This window comes from Gymnodraco acuticeps, unplaced genomic scaffold (genome assembly GCF_902827175.1).
Source record: "Gymnodraco acuticeps unplaced genomic scaffold, fGymAcu1.1, whole genome shotgun sequence".
In the NCBI taxonomy this organism is placed as follows: Eukaryota; Metazoa; Chordata; class Actinopteri; order Perciformes; family Bathydraconidae; genus Gymnodraco; species Gymnodraco acuticeps.
The window spans coordinates 1,625,012-1,645,931 of record NW_022989803.1 but is presented as its reverse complement, the minus strand read 5'-3'; the positions used below and the strand labels follow the sequence as shown (position 1 = coordinate 1,645,931).

The following is a 20,920-nucleotide window of genomic DNA, read 5'->3' as shown; positions in this document are numbered from 1 at the left end:
TGGCTTAATGTTGAGCAATGGTGGGGCCATGTGTGTATATTAAAGACATGTGATTCCAACTAAGCCTTGAGGTCCAGTGTAGGATTTAGCCTATAACTACTTTAACAAACAGCTACTTTTTGAGTTTCAGTTACACCAGTGTGCTCAGTAGATGGTGCTGCTTATGTCTGGAAAAAGGGTGCCTCTGTTCCCCATCACATCACACATGTTCAGTTCAAATCATGAAAACAAAATCAGCCATCATGCCACAGAGTTGTGACCATTTTAGAAGTCAGAAAAGCCTACAGGTTATCTTTGATGTTTATTGAATTCAATATGTGCAAAAGAGGTTCTTAACTGCAGCAGGGTCTACACATAGCGTCACTGAGTCTCCCTAATACAATACAAGGGATGCAAAGAGCTGTGTTGAATCTGAACCAAATGGAAACGCAGTCTGCTACGAACATCAACAGTATTCATATACAGCCGAGCATAATCAGCACGAACACTGCTTTGCATATAATACCGGCTGGTTACATAAGAAGCAGACACTTGAGTTGCAGTTTCTTTTCTTCAGGATTGGCACTCTGGCGGCTTAATGATCAAGGATACTCAAATCACACGTCACACACTCGAGACATCTTATTCCAACCACCCAGATTTTACTCAGCTCCAGATAAACCATTTCTGTTTGGAAGCATAAAAACATTTATATGCACATGAAAAGAAAGTCTTTTAAGCTCTGTTGACATCTGGTTATTTTTTCATTTTCAGAAAACCAAACATAATACCAAGGTAAGATGGTTTCTTTTTAAATGTATTTCTTCCACTGACTGCACAGCTACAATTGGATACAAAAAGTGACAACATGTGAAGGATGCCATCCAGCACACAAAGAGAAAGGCAACATTTAGGGCTGCTTTGCGGTTTTGGTTCCGCCGTATGCCGTCAAAGCAGAATTCAAAAGCTCAAGTTTTTGTTGTAAATTGAACATTCTGCAATGTGTGATGAGGTTTTTGGTAAATGTGTATATCTGTATAACTGTATTAGCACACGTTTGGTGGAGTGTGTGGGGGTAGGATGTGAGTGAGGTCAGTCGTTTTGGCTGGAGTGTGGCTCAGGACTGGCCTCTGCTGGGGCTTCAGGCTCCTGATGCATTTGGCTGAGGTGTTTGACCAGGCTCTCCAGTTGAGGGTTTCCCCCAAACCCCTGGATGAGGCGGTACACCTCGATCTCCAGGTCGCGCAGTGTCTGTCGGGTGTAGGCGAAAGAGCCCACCTTCTCCAGGTAGTCCACACAGTAGCGTTTTATGTCCATGTTCTCCGTGCGCTGCCTCAGGATGTTCTGCACCTGTGTGCTCTCGGGACGTGACCAAATGGCATGAATGGTTGGGAAAGAGAACTTGCCCTCGGTGAGGTCCTCGCAGAAGCTCTTGTTCTCGCTGTACTCGCGAGAGCTCAGGTTGGCGTAATCGTCGCGGATCTGGAAGAAGAGGCCCAGTGTGTCCAGGAGGGGCTTCAGGTCCTGCTTCCAGTCTGAGAAGATCTGCATCAGGCCCACGGCCAGGCCAAACAGCCCTCCAGTCTTCTGCAGCACCATGTTGCGGTACTCCTGCTCCGTGGGACAGGTGTAGGTGTCCCTCCAGTGGATGTCCAGGCCCTGGCCGCGGTGCAGCTCCAGCAGCTGCCTGGTGAACACTGGGACAGCCTCAGGGTGCTCCAGGGTCAGCACCTTCTCCAGGCCCAGGAAGTACACGTAGTTGGCTGAGTTGATGACGGAGGGGATGCCGTAGATGCTGTGAGCCACTGGGAAGCCTCGCCGCAGCGTGGAGCTGTCCTCGATGTCGTCTATGAGCAAGCTGGCGTTGTGCAGCATCTCCGTCACCTCGATGATCCCCTGAGCAGGACACAAACACACCAACATTTGAGAATCATTGTGTAATCAAATCAACTTTACCATATTAATATAATTTGTTTTGGTATCTTCTCACTTTCAGGAACTGTTACAATAGAGTACCACAGTGACGCGTCCTAAAACCCGGAAGTAAGCTGCGCATGGGTTCCTTCGACAAAAAAGCGATGCAATTTCTCCATAGGATTTAGGAAAATAGCTCGAAATAAGGTCTGTGGTTGAAACACATTTAAGAGACGGATCACGTTTTGTTCAGTCGGATAATCTCCACATGTCTACCCTACTTTTACCATTTTCGAATCATAAATCTAACCGATACATTTATGATCGATAGATTTATGATTCGAAAACTGAGAACACTTTCTACATCCAGTAACAGGTTCTCAGGAACTTTCTGTGTGAATGATGCACTACAACATGTTTACAGCAGATGGTGCCATGTCTACACTGTTGCCTGAACTGATGTAGTTGGAGTGAGCAGACATAACTGTTGTTGCTGAAACAAACCAGGCAGGCAGTCACAGAGAATGAAGACTTACGCTCGCGGTGGCTTTGAGGGGTTAGAAGACATTATGGTTAAGCAGCTACAAGTGACACTACATGACTTAGCGCAGGTTTAACTCTTAAGATAAACAGATGTATGGTACGTATCCTTAGAAATACAAGCTCTAACAGCTTCAATACAGCATGACTCTCAATGGAGAAGTTAGTAAACGTCCCCTGTCCATCAGGTGGATGCCTTTCCTGATAACAGAACATATCTGTCTGCTGTCCCGAGCTGGCCGTGCAGCCTGCCTGAGTGCTGGGCTGATTTAAAGACAAGTGGTGTGGCTGGTAGTGAAAGCTGTTTGTGTGGGGCTGGGGAGCACAACGAGGGGCTCAGTGGGTCAGGCAGATGGCCAGAGAGCAGTTTATCTGCCAAACACAACCTTTCCTTCGGCAGGAACCCGGACACTCGCTCACCCTGCAACCTCAGTGTGCCACTTACAAGAGCAGGGGGGTTGTGGGTAATGGCTACAATGAATGCACACATGGAGAAAATGGAACATAGACTGTTGTCTCTATGAATAACTATTCAATGGCTATTCAATATATCACGTGTTGTCTAACAGTAATGATTAAACTCACAAGCACCAGAAATGAGATTCAAAGTGTCTTCATGAAAACAAATTAGTCAGAATGTCGCTGTATAATGCAGCCATTTAAGTGCAGAGTGCCTTCACTACTCGGCGAGACTTCATTGATTTGCAGCAGAGGTTACTGACGCAGAAACTCATCCTGTTTGCCAAGGCAACAATCACTTCACAACAAACAAGTGCGCTGAGTCCAATATATTGAGAGAAAATAACTCTGAAACTGAGAGGTCAGTTATGTGTGACCCGTCTCTCTGTGGTTAGCGCAGACAGCAATACCTCTGAGTCAGCCAAGGTTTTAACATGGTCACATGATCACACAGCACGCCTACTTGTGTGTGTCATTCAAAAATGCTTCCTCGTTCACCTAGAGCAGAAAGCTTAGTGTGCAAATGTATTTTCAAATGTACGGCAGGTGTGCTAGTACAGATATCTGGAACCAAAGTATAATCATAATCTGGGATTGTTATCTTGTGTGTTTTGAATGTTGTCTGTTGCTGCTGTGTGTCTGCCAATTTGTGTGCACATTTCCCACAATGTAGATAATGAAGCTTGTAAATGATTAACTCATTCACAATACAGAGCTGTCCTGCAGTGTTTTATAGACACGGTGAAACCCCTACTCATCTGACACAAACACTACTGCCATGGTGTCATTTGTTTTTTCATTTTTATGAAATAAAACCGCAGAGCTTGAGAGCTATTTCAAGAAGGGCATAATTATATTAAACGAGTGTGGCTACTACTTAGGCTGTCAGTATGAAATAGATCAAGAGATGAGATGTGTCAAACTACTGCTGTGAAACCAATTCCCGGGGAAACCCTTGTATGATTAAACTCTCCGGCAGTTTAGAGTTGCTCTGTATCATGTTTGTATGCTTATCGCAATCCAGTTCCTCATTACTTTCTCACGGAGGCAGCTTCATTATAGTCACTATGCATCAGTCACACAATTTAAACCCACAAGAAGCTCGAAGCCCGAGGCAGGAGACAGTCTCATGAATGACACGTTTTCAAAATAAATAGAAGACAGCTAACTTTTCCTACACTATCACAGAGAACAGGAGGAAGCCTAAAGGTCACCATCCAACAGAGGGAATTTCCCAAACCTCTAGCACCTACTCTGTGCTACACTGTAGAGAAGCACAGACTGGATGGGGGTTTGATTAAAAATGCATTGCCAAATGAACAAGAGTGTGCCACTGTCATCGCCTCCATCTATCTGTAGGCATGGTTGTTTCCATGGCGGCGACTTGTTGGCAGCGGTGTGCTAATGACGACGAGAGGAGAGCTCTTCAGTCTGCATGGGTTCAGGAGTTTACAGAGCTGCTACATGAAGTGCAAAGGGGAGAGCCAGAGGGAGTCATAGGGTGAGACAGTTCTTTGATATGCCTTTGTTTACAATCTGCATATGAACGTAGGCCATATGAATTGCCAGCTGGCTTCAACTCAACAGATCCAGACCTGTTCAAATACAAAAAGCAATGTGTCACTGTAGCCTCAAAGAGCAAATGTAAACGTGGATTCAAAATGTCAGCATTTATTCATTCGAACACATGCAACCCAGCGTAGCAGTGTGAAAGCTGTGATTACATATATATCTACTGACTCAAATTGTAAGATGGATGATTTGTTATATTTAATAATTACTCAGAAGAGACTGACAACTGTATTACTCAGAAACATCGTTTTTTTGGTTTATTAAATTGACTTTTATTATGCACTGGGAGATGAAACTACTACAGGAGACAACAGCGCGACCTCTGCTGAAGGATTAGGATTCCTCTTCATGAGGAGGGCTTATAAAAGATGTAGGACAAAGGGAGACCTCTTGAACACAACATCTAATGACACCGGACAGGCTGAGCACTTAGCATTCTGCACAGTGAAGGGCATGCACGTTAATAAAATACAAGTTATATATTTTCCTCCCTGGACACTGGATAATATTCAGTTCAATAGTTCAGAAGTGTTCACTTTAATTGACCTGGTCTCCCTACTCCCTGCTCAATAAAACCAATACATCCTAAATGGCTCATTTGAAATTAATCTGACAGAGGAAAGGCCAATCAGCTCGCGATCTTTACACACACTTCAATATGTCTGTTGCGATCTAATCAGGCAGGATCCTAGAATGTGTGACCAAAACACTGTAATGGATGGAGACGTATGTTTGCTTGGGAAGCTGTCTGTGACCTGAACCATGCTTTGATCAAAGAGGTGATCAGGAACACATGAAGTTGAAACAAGTCATCTCTAAATGCTGCCAGATGATTCTAAAATATTTGACTGCCAGTTACGGCATCATCTAGAACAGTGGTTCCCAACCTGGGGAGCGAAAGATCGCAGGGGGGGCGCCAGGCCTCAGATGATTTGAGGCCAAATATCATATTTAGATTTTTTATTTTTATTTTTTTAAATGTTTTTTTTTTTACATATAATTGTAACGCAATACATGATTGTCACTAAAGGCCTTGTCTCTACATTACAATAAAATATAAAAAATCATTGATTAATTAATTTGAATACAAATTCAAGTTAGTAGCTATTAAAGGCATACAAAGACAGAAATGTATAATTCTTTCTTTAATATAAATGTTTCTTCTGCACGTTAAGTGTCCAAACCAGGCTTGTCTGGATAAGCGCATTTTTAAAACATAGTCATTGTCCATGCCGGTTTCAGTTGAATTATTTGTCACAGTTGCTCCGATCAGATCGGTCTCCTCCATTTTGTAGATTATTTACAAAATCCGGTTTACTTTGAGCACGTGTTTTAAACAGTTTAATCCCTTTGTGAATTGGTTCCACTTCCGCGCCTTCCTTTAATTTCTTCATACAGCGGGAATCCAAATGAATTAATCCTGAGTCCAATAACCATCAAAGTCACTCCAATAGTGCGCCTTAATTACACTTTCATCCTCCTTTAACAAAATACTTCACATTCACCCAGTTTGTGACAGTAGTTGTAGCATTTTGAGACTTTGAAACTTTAATTACCGCTGTTGCGCCCTTGTGTGTGTGTGTGTGGGGGGGGGGGGGCGCAACTTCCAACAGGAGTAATTTGGGGGGGCTCTTGGGAACCACTGATCTAGAATATAGAGTACGCTACAGTACAACAATAAGCTACAATGGCCTTAACAGTTTAATTCCAGAAGCAGAAACTAACACTGGTTTAGCTGCTCTCCTTAACTTTGTTCATGTTCAACAGCATATGCCATAAATAATTGGTGTCTATAATATAAAATCTAGGAAAGTGAAGACTATTCAAAAGGAGCTTAGCACTGCGTTAAGTTGTTTGTGTTATACATTTGAAAAGAAAATGAATGAATTCAAATTGAATATGGAAGTGTCTAAGGTCTTAGAACATTAGGATGTCATATAAGATGGTTTCTCTATTATGTCTTAAAATTGTTTTGGGTTGAAACCATTTGTTACACAGATTTGGTACTGAATTTGACCACTGCTGTGAAATTGACCAAAAAGGTTAAGATTCCATCAAAACAAAATGCCTCCAAAACTTTTGATTTGTGATTTTAGTAAGAAGTGCATTGTTTCTAAAAAAGCCATACTTCCTCTGAATACCCTGGGGGTCTTTAGTTTGTGCTTGTGAAGTTTCATGAGGCTGTGATTTCATTGTATACAATGAGGTCATCTTAAATGAATAGTGTCACTACAATGAAAGGGCTAGTATGAAAACCAACATCATCACACATTGAATCAACAAGAGCCTCAGCTTTCCAGTCATACTCAATTTATTACATTCCAAGACTGTTCTGGATTCCCATGAATTCAATCGGACAGCTGATTACTATCAATTTAGTATTTGACTTTTTCAATCAAACTGCAAAAAAAAGGTACCAATCTGATGTGACTTTAGGAAACTGAACAGGTATAACCAAACAGCAAATAGAAGCTGATACAAATACAGTAGAGTATATGAGGCCCTTCACATTGTTGCAGTAAAGCCTTTGTATTCAGAAATGACTTTTATATTACAAACAGTCAAAACACAAGTCACAGTCCAAGCAAAACCCCTCATGGCAGGCAATCCACTATGTTCAGAATTCAAATGAAGAAACGACAGTATGAAAACATCAAATTCGTCAAAATCCTGTGTCCTTTTTTTAAAAGGTCTGATTGTTTCATGCTTCCGTTGGATAGTCATTTGTGTTACTTCTTTAAAAGTAATTTTGAGAGGTGTTGAAATGATTGTTAATGTGCTACTACTGCGCTACTTGAAAGGAGGATATGATATGAAACAATAGGTGCAGCAGCTGCTTTGTCATAGAGTTTATAATTAACAATACAAAGCAAAGAGCTAGCAGGACTTTATTGGAGCAGTTGTCTGAAGGATACTGCATTTAAAAATGAAAATACATTACTGACCCTTTCAGTGAACAATATTATCTATAGTTGTTTTCTGCATTGTAATTTGTTACGGCCATATTTTCTTTGTAAAAATCTGCTAAATCAGCAGCTCTACTAAGCTCTTGCCAACTTCTAGCGTCTTGACCTGATTTAAGGCACTTGTCTTTACAGCACAGTTCAGTCTCACTTCAGTCTTAAACTAGTTTGTAGCAAAGCATGTCGAAATATTCAGAAAAAAACAACCTGTGCATTCCTAAACCAGACAGACTTCGCAACTATCGGAACATCTAGCACAGTGATTCTCAAATGGGGATACGCGGACCCCTGGGGGTACGTTGGGGTACTGCAGGGGGTACGTGAGATTTAAAAAAAAAAATAATCTTAGTAAAATAAGTTAAATAGAAAACACAATTTTATATAAAACATTCCTAGAACCACCAAGGGGGTCCTCATATAAACATGTCAAATGTGTGTATTGTATTTTATAGTTTTTCACAATAACATATTACTTTATATTTACTAAATCAATCTGTTATGTTATTTTTTTTCATGCATAAAATGAAAATATCCTTAGTTTGTTGTAATGCATACCACGAAGGAGTTAATACATCACACACTGAGAGAACATCACTATATTGTAATTATTTATATAGGCTTTTTTGATCAAAAATGTTCGGGATCGGTCAGGGGGTACTTGGCTGAGAAAATGTTTCAAAGGGGGTACATTACTGAAAAAAGTTTGAGAAGCACTGATCTAGCAAGTGAGAACATGTAGCAAGCACTGTATGAGGGCAAACAAAATGCATCCAATGTAAACAAGTCATGATATCAGCAATAAGGGAAAGCTGCAGATCAAAAAGTAGAGAAAAGGATAACTTTACGGTTTTTCAAAGCACAGCCAACCTTTTTAATTTCATTCCACTTGAGTCTCAGCTGGATTAACAACATGGTGTAATACATCATGGATGCTCTAAGATCTATATCCAAGCTTTACATTTACATTCAGTAAAGAAACAACACTCTGGTTGCATTACAACATCAATTGCCTTGAATTTGATTAACTTAGTATTTTTTTAAACATATGTAACATTAAGCTGTCTGCGGCTCTTTCCTGCTGTAACGATGCAAATGTCCCCTCTGTGGGACTAATAAAGGGATTCTGAATAAGCACTCCATCATTTTACATTCTTAAAGCATTCTACGACTACAGATGACTTTGAATGTGAATGTTAAAAGGCTCCAACGGTTGATTCCTCACCTGCAGTTTGTCCTCTGGAACATTGAGCCAGTGGTTAAATGCTTGGGATAGTTTTGTCCTCACCTGTTTTCCTGAGGAGAGAGCGGAAAACAAAAGTTAGGGTTTCAAACTTAAAGAAAGGGTAGCTTTTAAATGCATCTTTCACATTACTTCTGTTACAAATCATTAGCTCCCTGTGCTTTTCTTACTTACATGTATTTCTTCTAGTCCCTATGTCTGTGATAATTGACACTTTGTTGAAGGTGGCAGGTATCTCTTGGGATATGTAGCTACCACCCAGGTAGCTACATATCCCAAGAGATACCAAACTTAAAAAGGAAAATTACATGTTTATTTATAAATCATTTTGAATTCAACTTTAAGGTTGGCTTGAGCACAAATATTTTGTTTAGGCAGCAGGTAGGAAGGGATGTGACCGGAGAAGTGGAAATGGTCTGAATGAAACACAGGACGTTTTCTGTTGTTCTAAGACCAGGCTTCAAGCTGCTTTGTCTTTCTTCTCTGTTGGGAAGCTGTTTCCAGCTGAGTGCTCGCAGCCACACTCCAAACAGGGCCGGTCAAGTATATTTTTAAATCCAAAATATAGATATTTTAGCCCAAAACTATGAAAAAGACCCTGGTACAATATTGCAAAATGTCTTTAATGAAAATGTTTCTTGCCAGACATTAAATATATGTTTCCTTATGAGCTTTAAGGACAGTGACAATGCTAAAAGGGAAACATCCCATCCAACAGAAACCCGAAGGACCTGTCCTATTTACCCAAAATGTGATTCTGGCGTTAGGTTAGTCACTTTGCTACTTGCAAAAAATAAATAAAGACGATCTCCCAAAGAGCAGCTGAGGAGCGCTTGGTCAAGACAGAAGAAATTGATGTTAAAAACCCATTTGGAAGGGTCTTAACAGCAATGCGTGTCTCCAGAAATCCTGACCTTCTTACCCAGGATAATCCATAGTCCTTATTTTGAGCAATTTCATGTATAAACTATTTTCTCCTGCATAAAGAAAGCACATCATAATTGGCTTTATATATCCGCCATCTGCCGCCCTGCTTTCAAAATCATTGGCATTGGCCACAGAAAATGCCATAAGTACGAAGTATAAGAAATAAAATACAATACTACATAACTGCTCACAACAAGGTCTATGGATTATCTAGAGCAGGGGTCTCCAACCTTTCTTCATCTGAGAGCTAAAAAATGAAAGTGGCCAAGAGCTACTGGCATCACATCGCTTACATTTATTCACATAGCCCTCATCAGTTGAATTAAGCTATACTTTTGTACACGTTTGAAATTGCAATATCTAAAGCTTATCACAAATCTTAACTTCACATCAAGGTCCAAGAAAACGAAAATGTCTCACATATTAACGATACCAAAAACTCACGGTACGATAATATCGCGATAACAAGTCCACGGTACGGTATTTATCGCGATATTGAATAATAAAGGGGGGAAAAAAAATTATATATTTTTTTCAATACACATTTTTTTTACTCGAAAATGTTTCTTTATTAAATAATAAATCTGATTTTTACAGCATTTTAGGAGGATAGCAGTATTTTAAAGTGTCAAAAACAAAGTGACAGTAACAGACTGGAACAAGAAAACCAGTGTTTTTGTACCTACTAGTACTACCAAACAAAGTAGGCATTTTCTTTGTGCCACTGCATCTCACAAATAAACAAGGACATTTAATAATCAGACCCTGCAATAAAATAAATCAAGTTTCACTTTAGTTTTTCAAGTAACTCAACTCAAACTCACTAGTCACTCACTCAGCATCATCAGACAGGTTTTTAGGAATATGAGAATGTCCACATTTCCAGGTATTTATAAGCTGGGATGTTTGGGCATTTACAATATCCCCTGCTCTGGAAAAAACTCTCTCGCTTGGTACTGATGTTGCTGGGACAGCAGTGGTCGCGTTAACCGAATATTTTATTTAACAATGACGGAAAAATCTGAAAGCAGTCTGTCATTTTGACAGATTAGAACAAACTCGAAACAGCGCCAACGTTTCCCCGCAGCGAGGCTCTGGTGTTATGCCGTGTTATGCATGCCCTCCAAAAGGAAATTATATAGTTTCCAAACCGTACTTTGCCGTACAGATCAATACATGTCTGGGAGGTTTTGCTTTACGCTGTGCGCGCTCCCGCGAGGTGCATGCACACACGGCATAACACCGCCCCCCCCCCCGTTGACAGTTCACGAGCGTGCTCTCTCGTGAACTGTTCAGACCCGACGGGTAATAAGGGATTATGACGGACATTTTACGATCCTGTCTGTCAAAATGACGGACAGCGAAAAATTCTAACGCCACCTCAGTGGGACGGAGAGATATGCTTTGGCCATGGGTGACAGCAGTGGGTCAAACTGTGCATTGTCTCTCCACCACTTCAATAACAATACAGTTTTTGCCAAGAAGGTGAGGCTTATTGACAGGGCGAGATATAAATATACTGTTGGTACTTGTCAATGTCTCTAGGTGTGTAAATGTAGCCCTGTAAATACGATGTCCTTTTGTGTTCTGTTGTTTTATGTTCATGTTGTAACCTACTTGCTGCCATGTTGGACAGGTCTCTCTTAAAAAAGACATCGATCATCTCAATGGGACCACCTGGTTAAATAAAGGTTTAAAACAAAAAAAAGTGTTAAAAAAAATATTTATTTTTTTTAAAACTTTTTTTAATTTATTTTTAAATCGCGGTAGATTTGGTCAGTCTCACGACGGTATTGGGACGTTTATTTACCGCGATATTCGGTTTATCGTTACATCCCTATATTATTATGACCCACATAGTGAGTACTTCACTGAGAATTCACATAAATGTCCTTAATCACCACCTTACAAGCATTTCACTCTTTTGTACAGTCAGTGAGATGAATGGCACTGCATGGAGTCCACCATAGAGGTGAATGCTGGAGTGTACCCACTTAGATTCACTCTAATAGAGTCATTTAAATGTTCATCAGTCAGTCTTGTTCTGTATTTAGATTTCATGACATTCATGTCAGAAAAAGCTGCTTCACAAAGGTCTGTAGAGCCAAATAAAGCAGACATTTTCAGTGGTGCTTGGCGAATGCTCTTATATGAACATGATTTTGGAGATTTATAACTTCCATCTCCACAGACACTGAACAGTTCAGCCATCTTTTTCTTCTTCATCTTGACATTAAATTATAAACCATAATAAATCAATTGTATAGGTCTAGCCTCCCTATATCTGTGTGTGAAATTGTTCCATCCTCAAAAACAAAAAACTAATACTTCTGCAGTCTAGCTGCAGCTTCTAGCTACGGTCTTCTGTTTAAAAAAAGGACACTGAAGGTCCTGAATGTGGCATCACACACATGACTTAAGTCTGAACACAGCAGACAACAGGAGTATTTACAACAGCATTATAAAAACAAAAATAGTGCATGTGGGTGCACACTTATTCTCTGTCTTACTGTTACATTAATCCCATGAATGTACACTGAACAAAAATATAAACGCAACACTTTTGTTTTTGCTCCCATTTTTCATGAGATGAACTCAAAGATCTAAAACATTTTCTATATACACAAAATAACCATTTCTCTCAAATATTGTTCACAAATCTGAAAAAATCTGTGATAGTGAGCACTTCTCCTTTGCCGAGATAATCCATCCCACCTCACAGGTGTGGCATATCAAGATGCTGATTACACAGCATGATTATTGCACAGGTGTGCCTTAGGCTGGCCACAATAAAAGGTCACTCTGAAACGTGTAGTTTTGCTTTATTGGGGGGGTCTGACGGGGTCCGAAAACCAGTCAGTATCTGGTGTGAGGAGTAGGGGTAGGGTTAGGGTTAGGGTAATGTTGTGAATCGAGTGGCCCATGGTGGTGGTGGGGTTATGGTATGGGCAGGCGTATGTTATGGACGACGAACACAGGCCACTCGATTCACAACATTACCCTAACCCTACCCCTCACACCAGATACTGACTGGTTTTTGGACCCCCCCAATAAAGCAAAAATGCACGTTTCAGAGTGGCCTTTTATTGTGGCCAGCCTAAGGCACACCTGTGCAATAATCATGCTGTCTAATCAGCATCTTGATATGCCACACCTGTGAGGTGGGATGGATTATCTCGGCAAAGGAGAAGTGCTCACTATCACAGATTTTTTCAGATTTGTGAACAATATTTGAGAGAAATGGTTATTTTGTGTAAATAGAAAATGTTTTAGATCTTTGAGTTCATCTCATGAAAAATGGGAGCAAAAACAAAAGTGTTGCGTTTATATTTTTGTTCAGTGTATGAGATTAAATTAGCTTCATCATATCATCATCATATATAAACTGCTTTTCAGTAGTATCACATCAGTTATTGTATACATGTCGGTGAGGCCATTATCCAGTGCCACTAACGAGAAGAAAGCAGTTGAGGGCTCAGTGAAGCTCTAAAACCGATGACCACATAGCTGCATACAAATATATTCCACAACTATGCATTCACTGACATGGACACTCACCTGGTAGTTGCAACAAGTACTTGTAGGGTTCCAGCAGAATTCGCTCAGATGTGGCTTCTGAGTCGCAATCCATTGCTTGAAGTTTTCACAAATCTATATTGGAGTACAAGGCACATAGAAAAGTTAATAATCTGGACACTATTTAGCTCTAAAAGTAAAGGCTTGGTGCAAGTCCAAAATCGCACTAGTCAAAGAAGAGGGAGGGATGCCTGTGGTGTGTTCAAGTTGGATTACTTGTCCATTTCTCAGCAGTACACTTAAAGCTGGCTTTTAACTGACAGATAGAAGAAGTGTTGAGTGGACAGAATCATAAGGGAAGAAGTTGCAGACTCAAAGACACGTGGTGCAACTGACATCAGAGGTATAACTGCAAAATGCTGCAACAATTTTATAGCATTATACACAAGAACTGGGTAGGTATTATTCATGAGTGATACTTTTAGGTTGTGTGTTTAATAAGCTTTTGATTTAACGTTTGTTTATGTTGTTCGTTTTTATTATGCCTCCTGTAGCACCTTGGGATTGCTGTTAGCAATGAGAGGTGCTTTAAAAATCGAATGTATTATTATTATTATTAGATGTTTATGAGTATGTGAGATTTTGAAGTATGTCTAGAATCTTAGTATGAAACAAATAGGCCTGGATTTGCAAACTATTACAGTATGAAAACACTGGACACTACCCTGCCATATGTATAATCAATACTATGCAGTTCTGAAGACAAAACATTCATCGATGAATTTATTTAACATTATTTGTAATTCGTTCTTGTGTTTTGGTTTTGTTTGGGCCTGCTTTTTGTTTTTTTTACGCAATGCTTCATCTGTTCTTGAAATTCAAATGTTCTAATAGCTCAAGTATTCCTAAAAACTGAAGCTGTTCATCATGCTTACAGATTCCAGCAGAGCTGAGATTGACTGAGTTACCATAGTTACGCGTCTCCAACTGGCAATGAGGCTTCATAGGAAGTGCCGTGTAATTACAGCACAGTGTGTCCGAACAGATGTACATGACTGTTTTCTGACACCAAAGTATGTAGGGTTAACAATAGTACACATGTTGAGTATGTAGTAGGATAGTATATAGTATAGGATTTCGGACACATCCTTAGTCATTTAACTTTTTTTTATATATAAATAATTGTCCTTTAAATAAGCACATGAATGAAAAGAAGAAATGCAAAACTATGTTTTGTATGTGCTGTCTGAAAGGTAAGGGTTTAAACATGCTCTATGTCATATGAACCGAATAGTGCACAGCCATAAATAATATCTATGTGTGCATGGTGAGTGACATGTTAATCACATGATTGGATAATTTAAAACAAAAGAAAATACTGGAAAGTTATAGGAACTAATGAGTGGTGTGGCAATCAACATAGAAACATAACTAGTGATCATTAAAGAAAAACATCTTCTCAAACTTTACAAAATGTCAGCAGCATTGCATTTCCATCGAGAGAATATACCAAAAAAATACCAAATCTCTTATCACATTATATTATTTACTCTTCATTGTTTTTGAAAATCTGACACCCTAGCATAAAGATGGTTTCAATAGGTACTGTACTATCTAACACAGGCCTGCAAATGACATCAGTGTATTGTATAATTGCACACTGGAAAACATAAAAAGTAAATACACTGTTGTATCCTCATTTTGTCTCAAGTGCTTTACTAGAACTATAATAATATCAGAATGATCCATTTGATATGCCAATTAACTTGAAAACAAAACCATTACTCAGTTCAATTCTATATATTCAATCATTTAACTCTGAATTATTATGATATTGAAATTTCAACGAAAAAGCCATATATAGAATTGAAGAAGCTGCAACATTTTTAGGAAGAACAAGTTTACCAAAAGTTATTCCATCTTTTTGAAAATGTTTTTAATGGGAACTTGACTGACCATATTAAAGAAATTAAAATGACACCGTAACCTTAATTACACATAAACAGAAGTGTTTGAAAAATAAAATGCTACTACGGTTGTTAACTCCACCCACCTTTGCTGCTCCCTGTCAGTCTGCTGTCTGGTTTCCTGTTAGCCAGGATGCTAGTTAGCTGGAATTAGCAGGCTAACATAAACGCGCCGGCAAACCACCGTTGAGCATTTCTTTCTTTCTTTATCAAAATAAAAACGTCCACATCAACGCAAGTCGACTCATACACACAACGTGACTGTCACAAGCACGCTTTCATATCATGTTTAGGTCCGTGTGATAATGGCTTATTCACCGGATGCTATGCTAGGCTAATGGCGTTCTTGCTACGCACGGTGTGGAGACCCTTCACATGACAAGCTAGTTTCGATTAGCAACCTATATATGCTTCGGCGTCGTTACAGAGCAGGCGCAGAGAAGGTGGGGGCTGCAACAATATGGGTTCTTCGCACATAGATGTGTTGACGTTTTATTTGTACATCGCCCAGTAAAATCTCCAGCTAGGGGGAAATGGAAATACGCACATACATCTACACAGCACCATCAGTAACATATATCAAACATACATGTTTTTGAAAATTGATTTTGTAGTTTTTAGTCGCTGTGTATTGTGAGAACGACCCAGTATGATTACTTCGTACACTTTACCATGGGTATTTTTCTCTAAGATCAGCCAATCACGTGCTGCTAAGGCGTTTCCCTTCGCTGTGCAATCCAATAGACAAGCGTACATTTGTGAGAGGCGGGGCTAATGTGCCCGTCACTCATCCTCAGGAGGCGGGGGAGATGGATCACAGAAAGAGCTAGGCTAGAGGAGCTACTCAACAAGGCAAACAGCAGCGCTCTGCGAAAACGACTTTTACCCATCCACATCCAACATCAACTAGGGGCCAACGGACGACGTTAAAATCCGTCTGATTTATTACATAAATGTTCCTATGGATTACTAATTCACTTTCGTCGAAAAACAGAGGTGTTTCTCAATTTGACAGCATAGGTAAGACTGCTTTTGTTCGGCAAGCTATCGTTATTTTGAACATTTAACTAGCTTGCTTCCCCACTGCTACCAATCCAACCTTGACGTAAGCTAACTTGTTAACTAAAGCTGTGATGTGTTTGAGGGATCTTGGGGAATGAATGAATTTAGCGACTGGATAGCAAAAAAGATGACTGCCGAGATTACACAATAAAAACTTGGTCAGCTCGATAACAAAGTTATTCTGTAGCAATCCAAATGAGGACGATGAGCACAGTGAGAGGTTATGCTACTGGACAAGCATCGGAGTGTTGTGTTGTGGAGGAATCCTTGTCGTCGAGCAGCGCCTGTCATGGTGTTCACTAATAACCGTCAAAAGTGATATTACATGAAACCATCGGCGACCTGAATAAGCTTGACATCGTTGCAGGGTGTGATTTGTCGATCAGTGACTAAACGGTGTAGTTTAACAGGTAAATCGCATCGTCAGTGGTTTCTTTTGTGCCGCGAGTATGATTCGCTTATCACGATTGACTTTTCCAGTGTAGGTTGGACCAGATGGGATACCTTGTATCAAGGAACTCACCCATTTGATCAGTTAAATTACCAAATGCGATGTGGACTAATTTCCCTCTGCTGTAGAATACTTGTATCGATGCTGTGTGTACGTGCGTGACCAGTATTTTGCACATTTCCGTAACTGGCAACATCCCCGCTGACAAACTGTCTGGACAGAAGAGGTTTAAATGGGCTCGAAGCTTTAGTTAAACATGCAACCAGGTTTTAGTGCAGGAGGGAATAATATGGAGGCTCGGGCTATTTGTGTGAATTGTTTTGGTGGTGGTCTATCTTTCACTTGCAGCGGCTGGTTGAGCAAATTGTCTGGGGCGGATGACATTGTATCCTCCGCGATCCTTCACCGCGACCAAGAGCCACACATGAGGGCTGCGACCTTGTCTTCTGTTAAAAACAATAACATGTTGAAGGTAATAAATGCATTGTTGCTGCGTTACACGTATTATTTGAGCTTGACCTTGTTGCGAACCGTTTCGTCGACTTGTTTCTTTGTCAGACGCAACCTTACTCAGTGAACAGTCAGCGAAATGCCAGACCAGCCGATAAAGACAACATTTTGTGAAGAGAGAAAGTGACTTTAAGAATGGCTGCACGGCTGCTTCTTACTTTATTCAACTCAACGCTGCTATTAGGACACACGTTTAACGGGACATATCTATTGCGGGGTGGTTAAGTCGCGAGTGTTATTATCGCTTTATATTCGCTGTCTAGTGCACTCTCCGCAGAGCACCGAGACAAGAAGGAGAAGCGAAACCCAAAATGAACGGTCACGGGGCAGTTTTTCAGTAAATACCAAGATATTCGTCTCCGAAACAGTAATGGCTCTAGTCGGGGCAGATGAATGGCGACCACCGGTCCCGCAGCTTCCAGTGTTTCAGTGAAGTGTTCTCTCCTTTTTAGCCGACTGTCAGCTACAGAAATGGCGTCATCCTCTGCTGTAGAGTCAGTGCAGTGCAGACAGCGGGCACACCACGCTGCCGTACTGAAAGACCCGTGCAACGTGCAGCTTTTTACCGTATACCACTTTATACTTACGGCTTCTTTATGCTTGCATTTGAGCAGAGCACTAGTTACTTTGTGTTTCACCCTTCTTTGCCACAAGCCAAGTCTGGCTGCTGATTACATACACGGCTTTTATGGCTCTGCGAATGAGAGCGAACAGTCTGTCACGGTTTACTTTACAACGAAGATATTTTGGGAAATGTGTCCCAAAGCTCAAGCACACATAGCATTAGTCCCGTGCAATAGTCGGGATTATTTAAGCAAACTTTTCTTAAATCAATTGCACCCTCACTCTAGAATGAAACCCACAATCCCTAAATGGAGAATTGGATGAGCAGGCGATGTTTGTCTAAGCAGTTTAAAGTGTGAGTCTTCCGACCAGCTTTTAGATGGCATCCAGCAGTGTAGCAGAACAAGTGATGTCATCATAACATAACCGTGTCTTGTCATGGCAGACTGAAGTTGGCAGTGTCTGTAATGTCTAACATCTCCTTCAACCTTTGTTTTCATCCTTAGATTCGTTACGCTGGGCACCTAGAGGACTCATAGAGAGATGAAGGTATGTTCATTCATTTTCTTGCATGTGTTGAATGCCACTGGAAACTCAATGAGAGCACACCCACTTCTGCATTTCCACTCTTAGCTCATTGAACACCTGTATTAACATGCCCTAACCAGGCAAATCAAAACGTGAAATGTAGTATACATGTTTTATATGCATGGCCTAATTATTTTATTCTCATGAATAAGCCTAGTGAGATATTTTACTAAATGTCAATTGTAACACATTTAAACACAGTCAGGCAAGTGTCTTGGAAAAAGGCCAAAGTAATATATTGATTTGATAAGCATAATATTGAGTTTTCGTTGGCACCTGCTGTATTTGCAAACACAAATTGGGAATTGTGATGTTGTCATACTCTGTTATGTAATGTTATTGAGTTGGATGCTGACATAGGGTCTGAATGTGTTGTACTTTTAGTGAATATTGTTTTTTAAAACTGCATTATAGGGTGTCTGAACGGAATTCAAGCTTAAGTGGGTATGACGCTATTTCTATATGAATGGCGGAATAAATGAACTGTGAAATATAGACAATGTATATTGCTCCAGCTGTATTCAATTTCAAAGTGACACAGCTGTCACTGTTTGGGGAATAGGTTGTGATGCAAGCTACTGTATTTCATCATTTTTTATAGTTTCAATGGATCATAGATGTGGCTGTTGTTATGCCTGCAGGCTGTTGTGTATTAACTCATAATTTGTTGCCATGTGAGCCCTACATAGTCATAACCTGCAAGGTTGTTTCACCTTTAAATTGAACATATGACATACAGAAACGTGTGTTTCTGGTGGATGTTATAGTATACTAATAGTGTGCATTAACAGGATAATGAGGAAACCTTGTGAAAAATAAGATCCAATTGTGATTAGAGGGTTAGTGGTGGAGAAATTAGAAGCTGGTTTGGGAATGATTTGTATACTTGTCATTTAAGTAAAAATGATGTAATGCTTATTGTGGTTAGTCAAACTATAACCACAATAAGCTTAACATAACCAACTAGTAGCAGTGTTATCCTATAAAATGCAATGTGATTATGTAATAAATTGTTTGTGTCACAGATAGTCAATGAAGTTAAGACTGTCATGACTAGAAAATGCATTCCCGGCAGACACAGATTGTATACAAAAAACAATGGGATTAGAATAAAGCATATAACCCAATCCACACAGTAGGGTATCTTTGCTGCTTAATTTGTAACATGCGTCTACTTTAAAAAAGGCTTGAACTCTATGTGAAAATTCATGAAACTGTTGTTGTGTGTGCCCAGGACTTGTTGTTGTTTGTGCCCTAGAATTTTTCCGATATTATTCTCTTGAACTGGATAGCAGTGTAAGCTGTTATTAGATGATTATATTGCTTACACTTGCTTGTTCTCAAAACTGCCGACAGGACTGGCGTTTTCCCATTGATATTTCTGGTTCAATGTTGTAGCCTTTGCTGTTTTCATTGTGCTCTGACCTCTGAGTCATCTGGATCTATTAGTGCTTGAGGAGTGTTCACTTATTTTACAGCTCTTTATATTAAGAGCATCTGCTCACTGCCTTAACTGTACATTGCTCTGTAACGAGGACAACTTGTCATTAGCATTTCATGTCACTCCGGCTCATGCTCCACAGCCTTTCTGCATGTACTTCACACCCTGCTTTAACACTGTGGACTGGAAGAAACACTTTAAACATTAGACATCCTTAATTATCATCTTAATCATTTAAAATAATTTCTGGGGTTCCTAATGAACTTAATCTGCAAATATAATGTTAACACTTTGCTGAAATGAGTATACATATATTTGTTGTATTCCAAGTAATCTAGTGGATGACATTGCAATATGTCAATGATTAGGTAACCTAGACATATTCTTAAAACTCACTATCAGCATTCAAAGCCCCATGTAAATATTTGACTGTGTCATATTTAATCATAGTCTGATAGTGTCTGCACCATTCATCTACTCCATCAATTTATTATAGAACAGTCAAGTTTATGCTAAGATTTCCTAAACTTTACCATAATACCTGAAACATTGACTAACCTATGTTAAAGTGCCAATCCACCTTTTTTTACAATTGAATTTTGCCCTGCGATATAGGATGTGTAAACCGAGGCCTGCATACGTTACAAACTGGAGGTGTAGGAATTGAGCATCCAGGAGGCATGGGAGGTCTCGTGAAAAAAGCTATTGAGTTGCATTTTTGGAAATAAATGATTCAGCGTTTTAAGAGATGAAGTGTCATTATATGTCTGCCTCTGCTGCTTCGATTTGGATCATTCTGTTTTAAATCTGTCTCATGGTGAGAGGGAGACCCCCAACTTTATGAGAGCCCAGTACTAAATTGCTGTTATACACTTTTTATCTGCTGTTGGCATTCCAAAGTTGTTCTATGGCGTGTCGAAACGCACAGCTTTTGATCAAAGCTGTCGGTATGAAAATTGCTTTGCTGTGAGAAGGAAATGTGTTTAGTCGAGTTATTCCTGCATTAAGACGAGTTAACAGCATGTGGTGATGTGGTACTTTCGAAGCATTGGGGAAGAGCAGGTCAGGTGCAGAAGACTGCTCCAGTTTCCATGCCTGGGAACCAAGTCGTTTGTCAAACTAATAACCTCAGACATCTAAAGTGTGAAGTCTGATTTGTGAGTGTGTCAGCATGACTATTTGTAGAGCTGTGAGATTATTTAGTTGTTAAGAAAAGAAGCGACATTG

The 20,920-nt window shown here is 39.9% G+C and overlaps 2 protein-coding genes across 5 annotated transcripts in view; one reads left to right on the top strand and one right to left on the bottom strand.

Moving 5' to 3' along the window:
- Positions 1-288: 288 nt before the first annotated feature.
- ggps1 (geranylgeranyl diphosphate synthase 1) lies at positions 289-15,640 on the bottom strand. Its single transcript, XM_034227295.1, has 4 exons — positions 15,164-15,640; positions 13,153-13,245; positions 8,650-8,720; positions 289-1,875 (listed from the first exon to the last, which is right to left on the bottom strand). The coding sequence occupies exons 2-4, from the start codon at positions 13,223-13,225 to the stop codon at positions 1,072-1,074; spliced, it is 948 nt and encodes a 315-aa protein (XP_034083186.1). The 5' UTR covers positions 13,226-13,245; positions 15,164-15,640; the 3' UTR covers positions 289-1,071.
- Positions 15,641-15,875: 235 nt separating this feature from the next.
- arid4b (AT-rich interaction domain 4B) overlaps positions 15,876-20,920 on the top strand; it is a 44,178-nt gene continuing 39,133 nt past the window's right edge. For all 4 annotated transcript variants that reach the window (XM_034227284.1, XM_034227276.1, XM_034227269.1 and 1 more), the window contains exons 1-2: positions 15,876-16,097; positions 18,171-18,213. In XM_034227284.1, coding sequence (XP_034083175.1) covers positions 18,208-18,213 — 6 coding nt within the window. In that variant the 5' untranslated portion in view covers positions 15,876-16,097; positions 18,171-18,207. The remainder of the gene's footprint in view (positions 16,098-18,170; positions 18,214-20,920) is intronic.